Source organism: Felis catus, chromosome F2, assembly GCF_018350175.1.
Source record: "Felis catus isolate Fca126 chromosome F2, F.catus_Fca126_mat1.0, whole genome shotgun sequence".
Lineage (NCBI taxonomy): Eukaryota > Metazoa > Chordata > Mammalia > Carnivora > Felidae > Felis > Felis catus.
The window spans coordinates 49,773,980-49,796,295 of record NC_058385.1 but is presented as its reverse complement, the minus strand read 5'-3'; the positions used below and the strand labels follow the sequence as shown (position 1 = coordinate 49,796,295).

The following is a 22,316-nucleotide window of genomic DNA, read 5'->3' as shown; positions in this document are numbered from 1 at the left end:
TGTTATCACAGCATAACCTAACTAATTCTAGGAGATACACAGACACTAGCCATAACACAGTATTCCATTCTCTTCAAACTAATGGGTTCTAAGTTTTGTAATTTTTTCCTTTTTTCATCATTTAAATATTTATCACTTTGAGTACAGTCCTCTTAATTAAAACTCTGCATTTGGTATTTTTTTTTATAACTGCTTTCATCGCTTTTATCTTATTAGTATGCCGAAAGAAATTTTAATCATTGTTCTTAAACTTCAGATTCATATTTTAAAAACATTAATACAATTTTTAACAAACTTCTAATTTTAGAATAGCTTTAGATTTATAGGAAAATTGGTACAATGGTACAGAAAATTCCAGTATACTCTACACCTATTTTTCCCTATTATTAACATCTTACATGGCTATGGTACATTTGTCATAATTAATGAACTAATACTGATACATGGCTACTGACTAAAATCTATGCTTTACTGAGATCTCCTTGGTTTTTAATCTAAATTTTTTTTCTAATCCATGTCACATTATATTTTGTCATCGTATGTCCTTAGTCTCCTCATAGAGACAGATTTTTGATGTCTCTAGTTTCTGACATCCTTTTTCATCTGTAACTCGTTTTAGTTTGCTCTTTGCATGTGAAATTAATATGCAGTACTAGAATTCACCATGGTATAAATATACGATTAATGAAACCACTTATTTTTATTTAAAAAACAATAAATAAGTTGAAAATGCTCATCTATAGAAAAATAGAAAAATATTTCATGCCATAAGTAAATAATAAGTGTATGAAAATTATCAACACTAAATTAATTTATACCATAAGGCATAATGTAAAGGGACTAAGTTAATATACATATTTTTAAATAGTTTATTTAAAAAGCTCAGCTGTCTTTCAGATAAGAATTAAATTAAAATCAGTATTCCCAGGGTGCCCACGTGGCTCAGTCAGTTAAGTGTCTGACTTCAGCTCAGGTCATGATCTCACGGTTGGTGAGTTTGAGCCCCGCGTCGGGCTCTGTGCTGACACAGCGCAAAGCCTGGAGCCTGCTTTGGATTCTGTGTCGCCCTCTCTCTCTGCCCCTCCCCTACTGGTTCTCTCTCTTTCTCTCTCTCTCTCTCTCTCTCTCTCTCTCTCTCTCTCTCTCAAAAATAAATAGAAACATTAAAAAAAATTACTATTCCTGATGTAATGATTCAGGCAAGGATCAGTACTGGATGTTAAAATCATTTGATGAGGGACACCCGACTGGCTTAGTCAGTTAAGCATCCAACTTGGCTCAGGTCACGATCTCACAGTCTGTGAGTTCGAGCCCGACATTGGGCTCTATGCTGACAGCCCAGAGCCTGGAGCCTGCTTCAGATTCTGTGTGTGTGTGTCTCTCTCTGACCCTCCCTTACTCGCACTTTGTCTCCCTCTCTCTCTCTAAAAGAAATAAACATTTAAAAAATTAAAAAATAAATAAGTAAAATCATTTGATGAAAGGTTTTGGGGAAATAGGATATTCACATGGCACCAAAGTATTACCTCAGAGATTATTTAGTAATTATAAAGGGAAAGACATCTCCTCCTCCCTAGAAGGAAAGTGGCAGTCATCTCTAAACCAAGTGATCAAAATGAGCATACCTAAGAGTGAGAAAACTTATGTGTCTACTGATGGATGTATAAAGTTTATATCACCTGTGACATTTATTTATTTTATTTTATTTAAAATTTTTTAAAAAGTTTTTATTTACTTATTTTGAGAGAGAGAGAGAGAGAGAAAGAGTGAGAGCATGAGTGGGGGGTGCAGAGAGAGAGGGAGAGAATCCCAAGCAGGTTCTGCACTGTCAGTGTGGAGCCCCCTGTGGGGCTCAAACTCATGAACTGTGAGATCATGACCTGAGCCAAAACCAAGAGTCGAGTGCTTAACTGACTTGAGCCTGAGCCACCCAGGCGCCCCCTCACCTGTGACATTTAAACCGAAACTAACCATGTCTCTAGATCTAATGTCCAGTTAACAGGGAAGACAGGGAATAGAGATAACAATCAAACAAATCCAGATTGTTAGATATTCTATAAGACAACTTTATCTGGATTCTTCAATAGTTAGTATCATGAAAAAAAAAAAAAACAGGTAAAAGTACTGTTAAGGTTCTACCTAACAATCAAATGCAATGAATGAGCCTTGACTAGATCCTGCATTGAGGAAAAAATATAACAAAAAGCCATAAAATGCAATTTGGGGATAACTGAAAAAACTGCATAAGGAAGAGACATTAGATGATAGAGATTTTTTGTTAATTTTATTGTTGATGTAGTTTTTTTAAATTAGGAGATACATGCTTATCTTATCTTGCTCTCAAATACTCAGCAAAAATGCATACTGTGTGTGCATGAGAGAGAGCGAAAGGGAAGCAGGGAAGAGACCGGAAGATAAAGTCAAAGAAAAACCGGTCAATCATTCACTTTACTACGCTCTTTTTGAATGTTTAAAATATTTCACAATAAAAGTTGGGAAAAATTCAATTACTAAATTCACATCAAAGGAAGGAAAGAAAGAGCTATTGTGTCTTGACTTACTTGTATGTGGAGATGTTTGGATATAAAATCTACCTGCTTCTAGTCCTCATAAGAGTGTTACCTGGTGGTTATTACCACTATCATTTTCTTTTTGAGGAAACTGCCTAAGTTACGCAGAGAGCAAGTGACACATGTTACACTTGAACCCAAACCCTAGCAATGTCAAAGCTTATGCTTATTTCTCAAAGCAGCCTGCCTTCCATCTTATCTAGTATTTTGGACACTAATTTCTGATTCCACAGTAACCAGTGACTTGAAACCTCATCTCATGTTCTCACTGCATGTCCAAATAAACTTAAAATAAACTGTTTTATGAACATTGTTGAGATTCAGACCAATTCATGCTTTGTTGTTTTATTATGAAAAATGGGAAAATGTTAATTTGTTGCTAAATTCTGACTTCGTGAACGTGATGGCAAAAAACCCAAAAAAACCAAAAAGAACAAAAAAAGAAAAAGAAAAAAACAAAAACCCAACAACAGACTCTTAGCTATAGAGAACATACTGATGGTTACCAGAGGGGAGGTGGGTGGGGGTGATGGGGATTAAAGAGTACACTTAGGACGAGCATTGAGTCATGCATAGAACTGTTGGATCACTACATTGTGCACTTGAAACTAATATAACACTCACTCTGTGCTAACCATACTGGAATCAAAATTAAGAACTTTAAAAAATTACCATAAAGATGAAAAAAAAAGTATATTTATGATAAAATTCAAACAAATGTGTCAGAAATAGCTATTCCTTATTATATACATTTGCATTTCTATCTCTCAACGTGTCACTTTGGATCTATCCATAGCAAAAAGTGGAGATTTCATCATATGATGCCACAGCAAATAGTATTAAATATAGAGTGAAAAATTATGGATTTGTGAAGTTAAAAAGGACCTTGACTCTTTTGTGTCTTGATCCTCATCTGTAAAACAAAGGGGCTATTATAAGAACAAAAAACTGCAGACCAATATCTCCCAGGAAAACAGACGCAAAACCTTCAACAAAATATTAGCAAGTCAAATGATGAAGTCGGATTTATCTCAATTATGCAATGCTGGTTCAGTATTCACAAATTATTTAATGTTATATATCACATAAACAAGTTAGAAAAGAAAAAGCCCATGATCATATCAGTAGACCCAGAAAAGCATCTGACAAAATCCAACATGTATTCATGATAAAAACTCAGTAATCTAGGAATAGAGCTTTCCCAAGTTGATAAAAAAGCTCTAGGGGCACCTGGGTGGCGCAGTCGGTTAAGCGTCCGACTTTAGCCAGGTCACGATCTCGCGGTCCGGGAGTTCGAGCCCCGCGTCGGGCTCTGGGCTGATGGCTCAGGGCCTGGAGCCTGTTTCCGATTCTGTGTCTCCCTCTCTCTCTGCCCCTCCCCCGTTCATGCTCTGTCTCTCTCTGTCCCAAAAATAAATAAACGTTGAAAAAAAAAATTAAAAAAAAAAAAAAAGCTCTATAAAAAATTTAAAGCCAACAACAAATTTAATAGTGAGAAACTCAAAGCTCTCCCACCAAGATTCAATACAAGGCAAGTATGTTCTTTCTCTAACTCCTTTTCAACAGCATACTGGAAATTCTAACTAATGCAATAAGACCACAAAAAAAAAAAAAAAAAAAAAAAAAAAAAAAAAAAAAAGAAAGAAAGAAAAGTTAAAAGAAAAAAAAGAAATACAAATTATACAGATTGAGAAGGAAGAAATAAAACTGTTTTTGCTCACAGATAGTATAATGTTTATGCAGAAAATCTGAAAAAGTAGATATAAAAACTCCTAGACTAATAATTATAGCAAAGTTGTAAAACACAAGGTTAATATACAAAAGTCAGTTTCTTTCCTATATCCCAGCAATGACTAAACAGAATTTGAAATTAAAAAAAACCAATATCATATATATTAGGATATAAAAAAATGTTAGGTATAATATGAAGAAAACTACAAAACTCTGATGAATTACATCAAAGAACTAAATAAATGGAAAGATATTCCATGTTTGTGGATATGAAAGCTTAATATTGTTGAGATGTTAGTTCTTCTCAAATTTGTATATAGATCCAATGCAATCCCAATCAAAGTGCCAGCAAGTTATTTTGTAGATGCTGACAAACTGATTCTTAAGTTTATTATGGAGAGGCAAAAGACCCAGAAAGGTCAATACAATATTGAAAACAAAGAATAAAGTTGGAGGCTGACACCATCAAATTTCAAGACTACAGAAATCAAGACAATATTGTATTGGTGGAAGAATAGATAAGTAGATCAATGAAATAGAACACGGCCCAGAAATAGGACCGAGAAGTGATGAATAAAGATCTGATACTATAATCTATGTGACAGTTTTGAAAATTATAAAATGCCATACAAATCTTTTTTTGAAAACTGGAATAATGTGAAATCATTCTAAACTTGCAGTAAGAAAATTATGTATAAATAAGTGGTGTCTTGCCATTCGAAAGCTGAGAGAGACTGCTGGCCAAAATGGATTAAGGCGTTGCCTTCCCACACAAACCCATTGTTTTCAGATGACATCAAGGTAGATGCCATTAAACTTGAGAGCAAAGGAAGTGGGCAGAGCACAGAGGCTACAAACTAAAAGAACAGAATCTTAAGGCTTAAAATCTTTGTCAAATGAGGTGTTTGGTTAAAGTTACTCATACTTGAAACTGACTGGAATTAAACAGACTGTACAGCTATTGAACTTTTGAAAAACTAAGCCCAGTTGGAAAAGTCTGTTCAACTCTTTTAAAAAAAAAAAACAAACAACTTTTTTTATGTTTATTTATTTTTGAGAGAGAGAGAGAGAGAGAGAGAGAGAGAGAGAGAGAGAGAGCATGAGCGGGGGAGGGGCAGAGAGAGAGAGAGGGAGACACAGAATCTGAAACAGGCTCCAGGCTCTGAGCTGTCAGCACAGAGCCCGACGCAGGGCTCGAACTCACAGACCGCGAGATCATGACCTGAACTGAAGTTGGACGCTCAACCGACTGAGCCACCCAGGCACCCCAAGTCTGTTCAACTCTTAAGGTAACTACTGAGTTTCCCAATGTGCACTAGCAAGAAGCAGGCAATGAATACTATACAGCCTCCTTTTCATTGCAAATCTTTGTGGTCAATGAAGAATAAAGACAAAGAAATACTTTTCCAGAAACCAGAACCAAGGTTGCCAGATAAATAAACCAAGGAACGTATTGTACTGTCAATCTTTGCCATTCCTTCCAAGTGGGATTTGATCACTCTTGTGGACAATTCATTGCTTTGTATTTCCTATTCTCTCTTCTATATGAGAATTTTGATTTTCATTATCCTGTTGCTACTCTACCGTTTAAATCGAATGTATTGTAAACAGATGACTTACCTTTAGGTTTACAGGTCACTATAACATGAAAAGCCCCATCTGGATATAAGGAAGACAGCTACACATCATTCAAACATCCTAGATTTCAATTTGCATGCAGTGAATGAACGGCATTTTAAGGTTGTCTTTCTAGGGAGAGACCGACTATGATCTGTATGGAAAATAAGAGTGTGCATGGATATTTGGGTAGCCAAATCTATAGAAAAAGTTAAAATTAAGAGAGCCATACTCTTTACCTCAGCCTTCTTTCATAGATTTTTCCCCCTTTTCCTATTTGCTTATGGTTATCAAGCAAAGAGGAGAATAACCCAATAGCAAACTAGTATTTAAAAATATTAAAAATAGGTAATTAGGCTAAGTTTAAGGGGTTTTCCCCTGGTAATTATTTTCTATTACTAAGTCGATATTTCTTAATGGTTTGGGTCACTAGCATTTGAACCCTTTTCCTATGTATGAGAAAAAAAACCCCATCCTTCAATTGTAGATGCTAAAATTTGGGGGTGCCATTTTTCCAGCCTGCCTGGCAGATAGGGCATGAACAATGACTGAGGTTCTGCTACTGAGGATTAGACACTACTACCCCAAACTTTGAATCTGAAGCTAGAGAAGCAAAGAAGCTGAGACACCACAGGCTCCCATTCTAATGAGGATGCTGGCCGCAATACAGAATTTCCAGGAAGGTCCTATAACAGTACGTAGTGATTCAACATCGACGGTTGACAATACTGTAAGCTGTGTTATCTGCGCCAAGCAGCGGCGTTAGTTTGCTAGGATTAGTTCCGCAGTATGTTTTGGGACAACGTTCCTAACCTCTGGCACAGGATCTCCAATCTTCCTAAAGATTCTGTGACCTATCCAATATCCTTTAGCAAATATCTTTTCCACCTAAATTGCTAGAATTGGTTTCTGTTGATTACAACTAGGCACCCTAAATGAAGAATACTACATATACATGGTTCATTTATAGTTTATAGTAAAAAAACTATGTTCCTAGTTTATATGGAGCTAAATATACCCAACTTCTAGGTGTAGCACAAAGAACACATGACTTTCAAGCATTCTTGTACCTGCAAGATTGGAAACAGTTATTTAAGCAATTTGGTCCCTTCCAGCTCTAATTGCTTCTTTCCATTTCATAATACGAACATAGAAATCAATCAGATACTTATTCCTTTATTCACTCACTACATATTTGCTAAGTACTTACTTGGTGTAAGGCACCGTGGAAGATAAATATATGTAACACTTGATCACATAATTCCTTATATAATTTTACAATTTAGTAGGTGAGCTAAGATAGTAAATAAATAATGACAATCCAAGGCAATATATTCTAAGTGCTATATGAGTGCTATTAAGTACTGGGAGCCGTACCGGCCAATATAACAACATAACTTCATGTGAATGACGGAAACGTTCGATAATTCTGCACTGTCCAGTAAGGTAGTCACTAGTCATGTGTAGCTACTGAGCGCTCCAAATGTGGCTAATGTGACTCTGGAAATAATTTACAATTTAATTTGGTTTTAATCTATTTCAATTTAAAAAGCCACATGACTAGTGCTTTCTGTATTGGACAGCACAGAAATAGTTCAGAAAAAGGTTAACACGTTTTGATATGGGATCAGGAGAGAATAATAACCATGACAATGCAGTGCACAACCCCTCTCTAAGGTGAGTGTTATTATGCACACACAGTTCACATAAAAATGAGGAAACTAAAGCTCAAGGAAATTAAGTACCTTGCTTAGTTCACACAACTAGGAAAAGGTGGAGTTAATACTCCAAACCCAGGTCTATGCCCATTCACCTTTTCCTCTGCCTAGAGAAGCTTAAACGGATTCTGAAGACTTCAGAGACAAGATATGAGTTGAGCTTTGAAAGGCAACTGGATATCATGCAGATACAGTGGTAGAACAAGAAGAGAAAGAAAGGCATGAACAAAAACTTGGAGGCAAAGAGCAAGAAGGCTTAGTTTTACTGAATTACTGGATTCCCAAAAGGCCTTAGAAGCCAGGGAAGCTATGCTGTATATAAGAACGGGATTGTTAAAGATTTTGGTGTCAGGCTAAAGGCACTATTTAGTAGGAGATAGGAATCTACTGAAGCTTTTGGAGGAAGAGCAGTGTCAAGATCAAGGTCATATCTAAGAGAATTGATTCAGGGGCAATGAGGTTGGACTGCAGTGGGGAGACCCAGAAGGTAGAGAGCAGGTTGGGAGACTCTCAGGAGATTTTAACGGGGAGCAAACGTGGTCCTAAACTATCAAGGTGACAATAAGAATGGGAAGGAAGAAAGCAGTCCCCTGACAGAAGTTGCCAACTGGTGAAACACATTTGGTCAACAGGTTATGTTTTGTTTGGCCCAAATAATGTTTATATTTTTTCATTTAGGTGCCAACATTGTAAAAGTTAAAGATTTTAAGTAAGCATCCAGATTTATAGCTTTTCTCTTAGGGAAAAAAGAAAAGTAAGTTTGCCAACCCTGGGCTGATACCCAATTTGGCATCACTGAACTGAACGGAGCATTCACCATTTCTTTTTGGATGGGTAAGCTTTCTCCAGCTTTTCAGAGTCCTTGCTTTTCCCATTTGTATTACATCTGGCCTGCCTCACTGATGTAGGTTACTGCCTGGCCCATGATTCAGACAAGAGTAAGAGGACAGCTGATCACTGAAATAGCTAAAATAAACAGTCTTTTCATTGAGTTTCATCTTAAGAAATGATCCTTCAAAACTTAAACTGGTACTATCATTTCTATGTTAGCTTTTTTCTTCAATTGTTCAAATAATATACATACATAGCATTAGGTAAATCCCTCCCCCCCCCCATCAAACACTGTTACAGTAGAGTTAGAGATAGGAACAACTGTATAGAATGATCCTGTCTGATCATTAATAAGGGCCTACTTAAAGAGCACCAGAGTATTTACATTAAACCATAGTCTTTGGCAGCAAATGGGATGTCGCCATTACCACCTTCTAGTGGGTTTCTTTCGTAAGTCATTATACACAAGATGTCTCCCTAGGGAAGCTCATCCCCATTGCTAGTTCTGAATTTAGTGGGCTCACTGCAGGATGAAAGAAAATTGGGGTTAAACTTGACTTTTGTATTAAAGTTTTAAGGTACTCTAAAGATACTGTTTGGATACTTACCAGTAAAAAATTCTGAATCTCAGAAAAATAGGTAATATTTAATAAGTACTCTGAATGAAACAGTTCTTTCATTTATTTCTTTAATTGCAAAATCTTTTACTTCACCGTATCTGCCTAGAATGTAAACCTAATATAAAAATGTTGTGCTATCAGGGTGCCTGGGTGGCTCAGTTGGTTGAGCATCCGACTTCGGCTCAGGTCATGATCTCGCAGTTTGTGAGTTCAAGCCCTGTGTCGGGCTCTGTGCTGACAGCTTGGAGCCTGGAGCCTGCTTCGGATTCTGTGACTCCTTCCCTCTGCCCCTTCCCTGCTCTTGCTCTGTCTCTCTCTCTCTCGAAAATGAATAAATGTTAAAAACAAATTTAAAAAATGTTGTGCTACTGTTGAATATGATATGGACTCATTTATGAAATGATGTATTATATATAATCAATCATAATCTAGAAAAAACAGTATCTCCTAAGAAAAGATACATATTTAGACTAAAACTGACTGTCCACATCCTGCCCCAATATTGGCATTGTCAAGATGTGCAAAAACTATGATCACCAAATTTTAAAAAGTCTAGATCACATATTAAATTTAAAAACAATATAGGGGTCCTGGGTGGCTCAGTCAGTTAAGCGTCAGACTCTAGATTTCTGCTCAGGTCATGATCTCACGGTTCGTGAGTTTGAGCCTGGCGTCGGGCTCTGCGCTGATAGCACGAAGCCTGCGTGGGATTCTCTCTCCCCCTCTCTCTCTGCTCCTCTCTTGCTCTCGGCTCTCTCTCTCTCTCTCAACATAAATAAGTAAACTTAAAAAAAAGAATTAAGTGTATCATTTTGCCATATACAAAGATTAGACTAAGAAAGTATTTTTTATACTCTTCCTATTTGTTGCACGGTCTCTTAAAGAATGAGGGTGAATTAAATAGGTATTACTATTAGTCCCTTTAGTTACTTTTAAATTAATTCCTCACAGCTTCATTATCATATGCAAAAAACCTTTTCTCAGTTTTTCTGGTAAAAACTATTCCTGTTTCTTGGATGGTTTTCCTATAATTTAATTTTCAAGCTAGTGGCATGTAAAAGAAATTAAATGAACTAATTAATTCAGTTACTAGCACTAAGTTGATAGAATCTCTTCCATATGATTGCCAAAGCCAGATTTTAACTGAAGAAGGCAGGCCATAAAATCAAGCAAATCAAATTCATCACACATTACACGTACATAACTGAACAAGAATCACTAGCCCTGAACCAGAGGTAACATTAAATAGCCTCTGAGAAACCAGATCTACCAAGTGTTAGAAAATGTGCCATGTTCTTCCATTATAAGACCATAATCATTTGCCCTTGAATCCATGGGTGGCAAGTTGTGGGGAAGCCTGTCCTACTAAGAATGGTTAACTTTTCCTTGAAATGATTCCTTCTTTCTTAGAATTACATGTAATGGTTAAAAATTCTACATCCAATAATATTCCACGTGGAGACTCCATGTCAAGGCCAAGTAGTTTACACAGTGAAGTTAATATTTATCTCATAGGGTTCAGTGATAAAATAAATAATCATAATTCATAAACTGTTAAGTAACAAGTTAGGGACTATTATTATTAATTTTACTTAAAAAAAAAAAAGCTGCTCAGAGGACTGGAGTCTTGGGAATATATCCAGGGACAAGGAAGCAAAAACAAAACAAAAAAACCCCAAAACACATAAAAAAGAATTGCGAGCATACAAAAGTGATGCTACAAAGACCAATCAAGAATCTTATTTTGTTTATAGGAATGACCCTTTCATCCTCAAGGAAGTCGGCCCCATTGAAATGTATAATCCATGGCCAAGTTGTTTAACGTCTCTAAATCTCAGCGTTCACACGTGTAAAATGTTGAAAATAATAACTTCCTTGCGGAATTGTCATGAAATCAAAGGAATGTGGCACGTAAAATGTGTTCTATTATTATTATTGGTAACTGTTATTATCGTACTGTACCTGGTCGTCAACTCCGCAGCACATTACTAAGAAATGTAGTGTAATCATGAAGAAACAACACACAGAGTAGTTAGGATTATAAATTCCAGAGCCAGATTATGGATTTAGACCCTAGCTCTGACACTTCCTAGCTGTGGGCTCTCAGCAATAGGTTTTCACAGGTGCACCCAGCAGGCGAGAGACTGAGAGCTGTCACCGATGCTCAAATCCATGTTCCGCTCTCACTTTCTCAGGATGCCTTTCTCTCTTAAATTAGATTTTCTTATAATCTCTTACTGCACTCTGTATTTCGCCATCCTAACATTGGTCGCAGTTACAATTCCATAGTTGTTCCTATTAATTTCTACTTCGATTAGACTGTAAGCTCTACAAGGGTGGGGAACATATACAGTCATTCAGGGACTACCATAGCTAACACATCAAATAGCCTCACTAAATATTTTTGAATGAAGGAATGAATACAAACAACGTGGTCTCTCAAAATAAACTTCCTGGTACTTCATGTGCAGAATGGTAATGTCTGGATGTGCCCTGTAAGAATGAAGTGAGAATATCGAACTGGAGTGGAGAGTACATTTGAGAGTAGTTATTTACAGTATATCTGATCCGAAAAGATCAAAAAGAAAAAAAAAAGACTAACTTTAAAATCAGACTAAAATCACTTTCATCAGTCAAATTAGTTAGCAGACTACTGATCTCTAGACAAGTTGTTCTCAACTGGTGTGAAAATCATCTGTTGTGATGCATTTACTCTCCTTTATAAATTAGAATGGATCTCATAGTTATGACTATATTCCTGAGTAAGCTTATGAGAGTATGTTATCCATATGAACTTCACGTATCCCTTGTGGGTGTCTCAACAGAAAAAGAAAATGTAGGGAACACTGCTCTAGGGCAGTGATTTTGAACTTCTGCAACTCTGCAGGGTATGTTGAAACACCCTAAAAAAAACTCAGGACTTTCAAGGATGGTAGAAATATTGCAAAATCAAAGAGGAAGGTTAGGATTTCTTTTCTTGGCTGTATCAATGATGGTAGCCCAGTGGAAAGACCTCTCATTTATGGGGAGTGCTTCCTCTCTAGTTACCTGTAGAGAACTATATGCTTAATTTTAAAAACAATGGCTGCCTTTTGAAAGATTTTGTCTTGGCAACTCAATAAGCCGTGTTATAGGACAGAGATCTATTTCAATTTCCCATGTGTAGATATAAGATTCCCCTTTGGGACAGTCAATATAACCCAAGATTAAATACATGTACTTTCAGTTCTGAAAATTTTCATGTTTAGATAAGCTCTTCTTGTCTTTTCAGGATGGTATTCTGTAAACTCAACAATTCTAGTTATAACTTAGGGAAGAATAATGGTAGTTTATCTGAAGCAAACTCAAGACTGAAGATTTGGTGTAAAAATTAAAAGTTGAGAAATGAGCTTATAATTAAATTATTAGATTTAAATATGTATTTTCAGGTACACCTTGGTTTGAGTTCTAGCTTCACCCCTTGCTAGGTATGTGACTGTTGGCAAGTATATGAAAATAATAGTCTAGTATAGCCCAGAGTTGGGTGCACAGGTTGTATTGTGGATGGCTTGGGTTCAGATGCAACTCTACTGCCTTGGGCAAGTTTCTAAACTTCTCTCTGCCTCAGTTTCCTCTTTGTGAAATAGGGGTAATAAAAATACTGCCTCATAAAGCTGTTGTGGGCCTAAAAGAATAAATACAGTTAAGTTGTTTGAACAGTGCCTGGCTCATAATAAATACTGAAAGTTTCAGCTACAATCATGATCATTCATTTATCCAGTGTGAGTTTCTAATTTCTTGACTTGTTTACATTTCCTGAGGCTTTAAACATTTACTTGTAGAAAACAAGTGAAATGTAAATGTACAAATAAAAACAGCAGGGGCACCTGGGTGGCTCAGTCGGTTAAGCTTCCAACTTTGGCTCAGGTCATGATCTCACGGTCTGGTCCGGTCCATGAGTTTGAGCCCCGCCTCGGGCTCTGTGCTGACAGCTCAGAGCCTGGAGCCTGCTTCAGATTCTGTGTCTCCCTCTCTCTCTGCCACTCCCCCATTCACGCTCTGTCTCTCTCTCTCTCTCTCTCTCAAAAAATGAATAAACGTTAAAAAAATTTTTTACAAAACAAAAACAGCAAAGGATTAGTATGAAAATTAAAAGTTGTGTTTATATAGGGAAGCACCCTATTAAAACTCTATTGATCTATATAGCAAACTGATATTGCAACAATAAGCTAGAAGAAATCTGGATAGCTCTATCTAGTGAATTCTTTTGAAGACCACTTTCCAGACATTGTTCATCCTCCCAGATTCCACCTCCCTGCCTGCCCCTCCACTGGAAAAAATAGGGGGGGGAAATCTATTTCTACCTCTTCTTCCAACAGGTAGTTTCCTCTAAATCAGGACTCAGTGCAGATATGCCGATAAGAGATCACTGACTGTCACAGAATAAAAGCCAAATAAATTCTATTACCTACAATAATAGAGTTAACATGATTATGATACCTAACCTACTCTGGGTATGCGTGTAAAGTCGAACACGGTTTGCAACTAGCATATCAATAAATTAATAAACAGTATTTCAGATGTTGGGATGCCATTATTTAGCAGTCCATTCGGACTGTGAGTTACAAATTATATATATATATAGTTGTTAAATCTTATAGGAAAGTTCTTCATGAAGAAAACCTATGTTGTGTTATTTAAAACCTTAGGAAGGTCTTGAAACCATTTGGTGAAGAGTTTAAAACCATGAGTCCCCTCCCCCATTTTTCTCTTTGGCTTAATTATAATGGCATCCCTTTTCACCAGAGATAGACAACCCGTGGTCACATTAACAGTACTGTGGCTTGTGAACAAAGTTCTCAGTGTCCAAGAGTACAAACCCGCCTTTAGTGCGGTCAACCTTGGACCTGTCCATTGTATCACCCTTCCCCTCATCCGGATCTTGAGTTTACACAAGCTGAGATCCCGGTTTCAAAGTTGCGCTGCTGCCTCTCCTTTTAATTTTTACAGACTTCTGTCCTCGAGGCCAAATGCTAATACCGAGACTGCCGGAGTAAACAGAAACCAGAGCGGGGTGCACGGCCGCTGCCTTGCCTCCCACCAGACTACATCCTCGCTGAACTCGCAAACACTTGATCATGAACTTCACTAGGAAAGCCGTTTCTCAGGTCAGCGCCCCTGGAGCTCTCGGAATAACCAACAGACGGTACTTGGCGGCTCGGCCGGCGCGCCCGGGGGTCGCTCGCCCGCGCGCAGTCCCCGAGAGCCGAGCGGGGCAGGGACCCTGCCACCGGCGGCTCTCCCTCCCCTGCGAACCGTCCACCCACCGAGGAGCGACGGGTGAACGGGCAGAGACGCCAACCACAGACGGCCTCACCTCCTTCCTCCTCCTCCAGGGAGTTCATGCAGGGAAAGTAGCCGGCCAGTGCCTCGAAGGAGGCGGAGAGGCTGCTGCGGCTCTGGGAGCGCTGCATGGAGCGCCCCGCGGCGCCGGCGCCCCCCAAGCCCTGCCGGCCCATCTTGGACGAAGACCCGCTCTTCCCGCGGTACAAGATACGAGGCGTCTTGGCGGCTGGGGCGCGGCGACCGCAGCGCTTCGGGGGCCGGGACGGTGCGGCGGGACCCTGGGGGTCTGGCCCCGGCCTCCCCGACCCGGTCCGGACCAGACGCGGCTTTCCCGGCTGCCGAGCCCTCCACTTTGCTGGGGGCCGGCCGGGAGCGGGGGATCGAGGCGGTGGCGGGCGGAGACGGGGCTGCTCGGGGCGAAAGTCCGAGGTCTCGCCGGGAGGGAGCTGAGGATCCCGGAGGCTGTGGCTGCCTGAGTCTCGCCGCCCTCCCCTCGCCGGGAGATGCTGCTGATGCTGTGGTCCCCGCCAATCAGCAGCCGCAGGGGGGAGGCGGCGGCGGCGGCGGGCTGGTGGCTCCGGAGCGCGCGCCTCTGCTTCTGGGCAACTCCGAGACCCAGAGCGGCCCCTGCCACCCGCTCCTCTTTCCCCCGCGTGCTTAAGGCCAGACGGTGGTGTTAATTACGTGCACTGCGTTAGGCATCGCAGATGGCTAATACATCAGGCAAATTAGTGGTACTTCCCCTTTCCTCAGTTTCGCTTACAATTTGTTAGCGCTCCTCAAGCATGGCCAGGAAATAGTGAGATTTTCTCCAAATCGTAACACAAGGCTCCCCAATTTACAACAGATTCCACGAAAGCCTAGAATTAAAACTTTCTTTTGTCTTCTGTCTTAAAAAAAAAAAAAGTCAACAGAGGAAAAAAGGTTAAAAAAAAATTCAAGAGCCTGAAAAAGCACGGACACTAACAAAGTACTCTGACGCTTGTAAACTTTGCTTTAATTTCCAGAATGTTTAATGCTTTCTTTCCCTAAATAATCTACCTATTGTTGCTGAGAAGGACAATAAACACTGCAAGGCTTTAACATCTAAAAAAAGGCATCCCCTTAACATGAAGTTGAAAGTCAGACAAACATACTGGAAACAAAAGTTTGTAAGTGAAATTAACATGTCACATTCTGTAAACTGCAAGTCTCTAGCCCAGGATATAAAGCAACCACAATTCTACTTTAATAGGAGTCAGAGGACTGCCCCACTTTTTGTGGCTTACACAAGCCACTCAACCTCTCAGTTTCTTTTCTTTCTTTTTTTTTTTTTTTAACGTTTATTTATTTTTGAGACAGGGAGAGACAGCATGAACGGGGGAGGGTCAGAGAGAGAGGGAGACACAGAATCTGAAACAGGCTCCAGGCTCTGAGCTGTCAGCACAGAGCCTGACGTGGGGCTCAGACTCACGGAGTGTGAGATCATGACCTAAGCTGAAGTCGGCCACCCAACCGACTGAGCCACCCAGGCGCCCCCCCTCTCGGTTTCTTTATGGAGGGTGGGGGTTGGGAAGGTAGGGTACAAAGATTCCAGTCATAACCATGTCTTGCCCTCATTCTTGGGTATGTGTAAAAGGGACTTCAAAGTGTTTTGTAAAATGCAAATATTACAATCTACAATCTTTCTTTCATACAATAAATATTTCCTAAGTAGTGTATATGTGCAAGTGATTCGCTTGATGTACTAGGAGATTCAAACACTCATGCAATTAATATAATTGTGCTCCTAGTATATGCCAGGTACCTTTGTAAACACTTAGGGCACAGTAAGGATCCGAGCAGATAAAAAAAATCCCTGCTCTCATGGAGCTTACATTCTAGTAGGGGGAGACAGACACAATAAATCAGTAAATTATATAGTCTTAAGAGGGGGATAAATGCAAAAGGGAAAAATTAAGAGAGGGACAGGATAGTCTGCAATTTAAAAAAGGGCTGTCGGGGTACCTGGGTGGCTAGGTCGGTTGAGCTACCTACTCTTGATTTCTGCCCAGGGTGGAGGGATCGAGCCCCACGTCAGGCTCTGCCCTGAGTGTGGAGTGTGCTTAAGATTTTCGCTCTCTCTCCCTCTGCCCCTCTCCCTTGCACTCTCTCAGGGCCTTCTATGTATGTTAATGACTCTGGCCATTGGACACTGCAATTTAGAAGGTATAAAAAGGTTGGGGGTACCTGGGTGGCTCAGTCTTTTAAATTACAACTCTCGATTTACACCCAGGTCATGATCTCCAGGTTAGTGAGATTGAGTGCAGAGTCTGCTTGGGATTCTCTCTCCTCTCTCTCTGCCCCTCCCCCTGCTCACTCTCTCAAAATAAATAAGCATTTAAAAAAATGCATTCAAGTAATAATCCTCTCAAATCTTTCTAAAAACTAGGAAACTTTCAGTACAAATTAGAATGCCATGACATAAGAACTTTTGGTAGTTTATACTTAGGATTATCCCAGGTTCTTGCTTCTGTTTTTCTGACAGATTTTTGTCCTTTCTTATTAGTATTCTTACGACTCCTTCTTAGTTCAATTTCCTGTTCCTTATACACTTTCATAAAATATTAGCATTTCAATAGAACATTGAAAAACCAGAAATTCTAAGAGCACTTTTTCATACCATATTGCTTTTTCCTCAGAGAATAGAAACTTTTTTATTAAATGAAATTTTTGTTATAAGAATGAAAAGAATCACAGAGTTTTGCAAGCTGAAAAAAACTATTGAAAGTCATCTAATTTTTTTTTAAACTGTGGGTCACAAATTCCTAGGGAGTCCTGAAAATAAGTTTTGATAACCATCCTGAAAAATAAAATGAAATAAAACATTAGAGGATAGCCCATGAAGTTACTGCATCAATTGCAGTCTTGTTTCAGGAATATGTATGCATGTATGTGTATGTGTGTGCATGTGGGCACATGTGTGTGTCAAGTTGTGGTCAAGAGGAAAGTATCAAGGATGAGGGATTGAACAGGGAAATCCTAGGAAAATAAGCCAGCCAGGTGTGGAAACTTTTATTTTGGCATCCAGGGACAAAGTCACTTTGGAAGGGTATATCTTGAGTTTCTAACTAGTAATTGCATGGGGACAAGGAATCCAAAACCTGAAACAGTGGTCATGCCTGAGTTGCTTGGACCCTGCCTTCTCTGTGTTAATGACCTGGCTTTCTGCACCATGAAGAAGTTAGTCTACCATAGTCCAGATGCATCTACTTCCATATGAGCATAATTTCTCTCATGTAGTTTTAGAATAGGGTTGTCCTGGGAAGCTTCTCGATATTATTTCCTATAGTCAGAATCTTCGAGATAGAGATAAATGACGCAAGAATGGCCTAAGGGCAAGTAGGGAGCACTAAAGAGAGAAGAAAATCACCTACTTCAAGGAAGATAGCTTTAAAGAAAATGTAGAATGTTGGCACATGGGCATTAGAGAGACAAAGCACAGTAATGGCTAGAGACTTCTAGTCTTGAATGACACTGAACTTACCAAGAAAATTCACAATTCTACTTCTTTTTGTCCTATGCTCAATTGCTTGCCTATGTATAATAAATAAATGGATACATGCACACCCCCCCACACACACATATAATATTTCTGGTTTATCTATTTTCAGCCAGTTGGTTATTTCTTATTCCATTATGATATAAGTACTGCCATTCCCAAAGGAATTTAAAAATTTACATACAAAAGAAACTACTGATAAAAGATGAAAAATGTCATTCCTCCATACAAGAATATATATTCAAATGGCTTTGGATATGGTTCTCAAATGATGGGCCATTAGACAGTTTCATTATATAAAACTAAGTGTAACTCCAGAATCGTTATAATCCAGTATTTGAATTATTTATAACTTTCTTATTCATCCAAAAATAATCAGAGAAAAAGTGAGTCACAAATATACACAATAAATTACCTTCTAAAAGCAAAATGTGAAAAAAAATAATAAAAGCAAAATGTGGCCTTGAAAATAGATTCCACTGTTAAATATAAAAATCATCTTTCTGAAGCAAAGATACATAAATATAGCTTGCATAGACTATTATAGCATTCTATTCGTTGAATATGAAACATATCCCACACTAATTATGCCCCTTCGTTCTTATGTCAACCCTGAGAATGTCATTATTTCTTTATAGATGAGCTAATAAAGATTTAATTAAATCTATTAAATCTATTAAATCACTTGTTTAATTAGAAAGTAGCAGAGTGAGACTCACATTCCGAGGATCCGATTTCAGTTCCAATGCCCTGTGTACTATACCACAGGTGCCTCATACTTACACAAAAATAGACAACGGATAAAGTATGAACTGTATAGTCAATCATTTGATTCAAAATAAGTAAAATCATTATTAAAAATAAATCTTTAAAACCATATTGTTTATTCTAACTGTATACCAATTATAAATCTACACTTGCTTTTTAAAATCAAAACGTAGCCATCAATTCTAACAGGTCTAGAAACTTACATGTCATTTATATCTCCATTTTTAAAAAGTTGTCTCTCAAAAAAAAAAATCACCCAAATTCTAAAGTATGTTAAATTTATTCTGAAATAGAGACTTGGTCACTTAAGTGAATATATAAAAAGGTTATTATGTGAAATAGTTACATAGTGTCTAGACTACAGATTAGTTCAATCAGGAACAGAGTTGTGCCTTTGGCACAACTTGCCCTGTTCTACGCTAGAGATGATGTAGGTGATGCTGACAGTGTAAATTACTAACAAAGGGAAAGGAAGAAAAGGAAGTAAGTCCCTGTGAGAAGTAGTGGAGAAAACAAGTAGCAAGGTCCAAAGGAAGATGTGAAAAAGAAAGAAAGAACGTATTCCTATGGCACTATATAGTGTTTTCCAGCCAGCCCAGAAATGGCTGGTTGCTAGAAGAGACAGGAATTGCTCAGAATAGGTTATAGAGCCATGCTACAGACTGAATTAACCTTTTGATACACATTTGCTTTAAAAACACGAAGATTCATCTCTACCTCAGTCTTCACAATTGATGTCAATTCTGCCACTGTGAACCATTCCTCCCTTACAGCAACAATTCTATGCTAACTAGAAATATTTATGGATATATAATACATATATCCATATATATAATATATATCCATAACAATATTACATTATATATATATATATATATATATATATATATATACATATTTAATTAGAAGCCAACTCTCAGAATCCTAATATATACATTTTTTTTCTGCAACAAAATAACTTTGCATTTAAGTCATGGGAGAAAAAATCCAGGTAGTCAACATTTTCTACAGACTTCAGATTGCTAAAAGCATTTAATAGTCTTGGGCAATTACCCTTGAGTTGAATGTGAAATCCAAAATATACAATCTTTTCTCCCATCCCCGGCTTAATGTCAACACGGTACAAATAAATTGTAAGCTTTTGTGATTTCAGTTTTCAAAGACAGTTTTGGTGTTTACTCAGCAGATGTACAAAGTGAAAAGCAGACCGTACTCGTTAGCAGCTGGTCAACCCAAAACTTTCACAAAGGTTGATGAAGTTGAAGGATGTAAGAAGATAAAAAAGGAAACATTAAATGATCAGCATTTCCATTATTCTGTAATGAGATTTAGGATGATGTTTGCCTTTATCTTATGACAGAAAATGTCCATGGAAGTAAGCAAATTAATTTCTTGAGTAGGCTAAAAAAAACAGTAATAAGATTTGACCAAGGAATGAAGGAAAAAAAGCCTAAAGATCAAAGTTATGAATCATAAAAGCAGGATAGCTAGACGATAAGGGAAAGAAAAAATATGTGGATTATAATATTACTTATGGCCCTTTATATACAGTAACAATGATGATGATGGTAATAGCTAATGTTCTGTTCCTCATAAACATTTCTTCACTTAATGTTCACGAACACTCTCCAATGTAGCTACTCTCATTATTCTCATCTCACAGACAAGAAAAGTGATACACACTAATTCAATAAATATATGTTAAGCACCTACCACACGCCAGACACTATTCTATTACTGGGGATATAGCAGTGAACAAAAGTGGACAATCAGCTCCTCACGCAGCTCACATTCTAGTGGAATAACTTAACACGTATGTCCCACTTACTATATGCCAGGCCTTTTTCTAAATGACTGTACAAACCAGCACATCAACTCATTTAATAAATGCACAACCTTATGTGAGAGATACTATTGTTACTATCTTTATTTTATAAATTAAAAAACTGAAAAAAAATAAATGAGGAAACTGAGGGACACTGAGGATAAATCTACTGTCCAAGGTTATATAGATTACTAAGAAATGAAACCAGGATCCACATAAGAGTGAAAACACATGGTATCTGTCTTTCTCTGTGCGACTTATTTCACTCAGCACAACATTCTCCGGTCCCATCCACGTTGCTTCAAAAGGCCAGATTTCATTCTTTCTCATTGCCAAGTAGTATTTCACTGTGTATATAAACCACATGTCCTTTATCCATTCATCAGTTGATGGACATTTAGGCTCTTTCCATAATTTGGCTATTGTTGAGAGTGCTGCTATAAACATTGGGGTACAAGTGCCCCTATGCATCAGCACTCCTGTATCCCTTGGGTAAATTCCTAGCAGTGCCATTGCTGGGTCATAGGGTAGATCTATTTTTACCTTTTTTGAGGAACCTCCACATTGAAACTCAACAGAAGACCATGAGGGAGGGGAAGGAAAAAAAAGTTACAGAGAGGGAAGGAGGCAAACCATATGAGACTCTTAAAAACTGAGAATAAACTGAGGGTTGATGGGGGTGGGAGGGAGGGGAATGTGGGTGATGGAAACTGAGGAGGGCACCTGTTGGGATGAGCGCTGGGTGTTGTATGGAAACCAATTTGACAATAAGTTTCATATTAAAACAAACAAACAAAAAAGAAATGAAACCAGAATTTAAGCCCATGAAGATTGATGCATAGTTTATAATTTGTCCAATGTCATAAGTAGCAAATCCAGGGTTTGAATCCAGGTCTTCTGACTCTAGAATCCATACTACTAACTGCTAAATAATATGGCTTAAGAGAACCTTCTGATATCAGTATCAGACAATGAGGCTGCCGATACGAACTGTTTTTCCATATATAACAAAGAACTTTAGCACAGTTGTTCTAGCTCCATATTATATGACATACTTCTTATGTAAATCTTCACTTAGCTATCACCAGGAATCCAAAACTCTTACTAAATGTCCACAAGAAATTTTAGTAGTCAGTGTTCAGAGATGACTTCAGACAGAACCACAAGAACTCCGCCTCAGAGAAAACAGGAAATATTATTTCATGCGATTTGTAACTTACTGGCATTTGGTCACCCCCGAAAGTGTAATTCCCGAAATAAAATGGAGTCAGTCGTAAGCCAAACATTTTGGGGAGATAGTACCAAAATTTAGAAAAAGAATGCTCATATACCTTCTATATACCATCTCTGCAAGTCTTAAAAGTCATGTGAAATGCCATTTTCAAAGAAAAACTAAAATATTCATATAAAAAGAAAACACTTTATTTCATTGATAGAGTTAAGCATGATCAAATAATAAGTTACAGATCTCCCTTCAGGGAGACTAGAAAGAGCGACATTTACCAAAAGCTGTGTAGGGCCGGGGAAAAGAGAGGTACATGAAATACCGTTATGTTTCAATCATTCAGAGAGTTCCCTTTCTAATGTACGGTGGCCTTCACACGTTCCTTCATTTCCTCATTCATTCAGGTATTTACTGGGCACCGTGTGCAAGACTCTTCCCTAGGATCTTTGGGTAAGAATTAGACAAAACATGCATTTGGCTCTTCAGATGTTCAGAGTCTGGTGGTAGGGGATAGGGAGGATAATACAGACAAGAAAAACAAATAAATGCAATAGAGTGGGATAAGT

At 38.2% G+C, this 22,316-nt stretch overlaps 1 protein-coding gene across 50 annotated transcripts in view; it reads right to left on the bottom strand.

Annotated features, from left to right (window-relative positions):
- RIMS2 (regulating synaptic membrane exocytosis 2) overlaps positions 1-22,316 on the bottom strand; it is a 612,755-nt gene that overhangs the window by 18,162 nt on the left and 572,277 nt on the right. Inside the window, exon 1 of one of the 50 annotated variants that reach the window (XM_045050078.1) lies at positions 14,444-15,253. The exons of the other annotated variants lie outside the window; for them this stretch is intronic. Within the exon in view, the coding sequence (XP_044906013.1) occupies positions 14,444-14,585 (142 nt within the window). The 5' untranslated portion in view covers positions 14,586-15,253. Of the gene's footprint in view, positions 1-14,443; positions 15,254-22,316 lie in introns of those variants that run through there. 50 annotated transcript variants of the gene reach the window in all.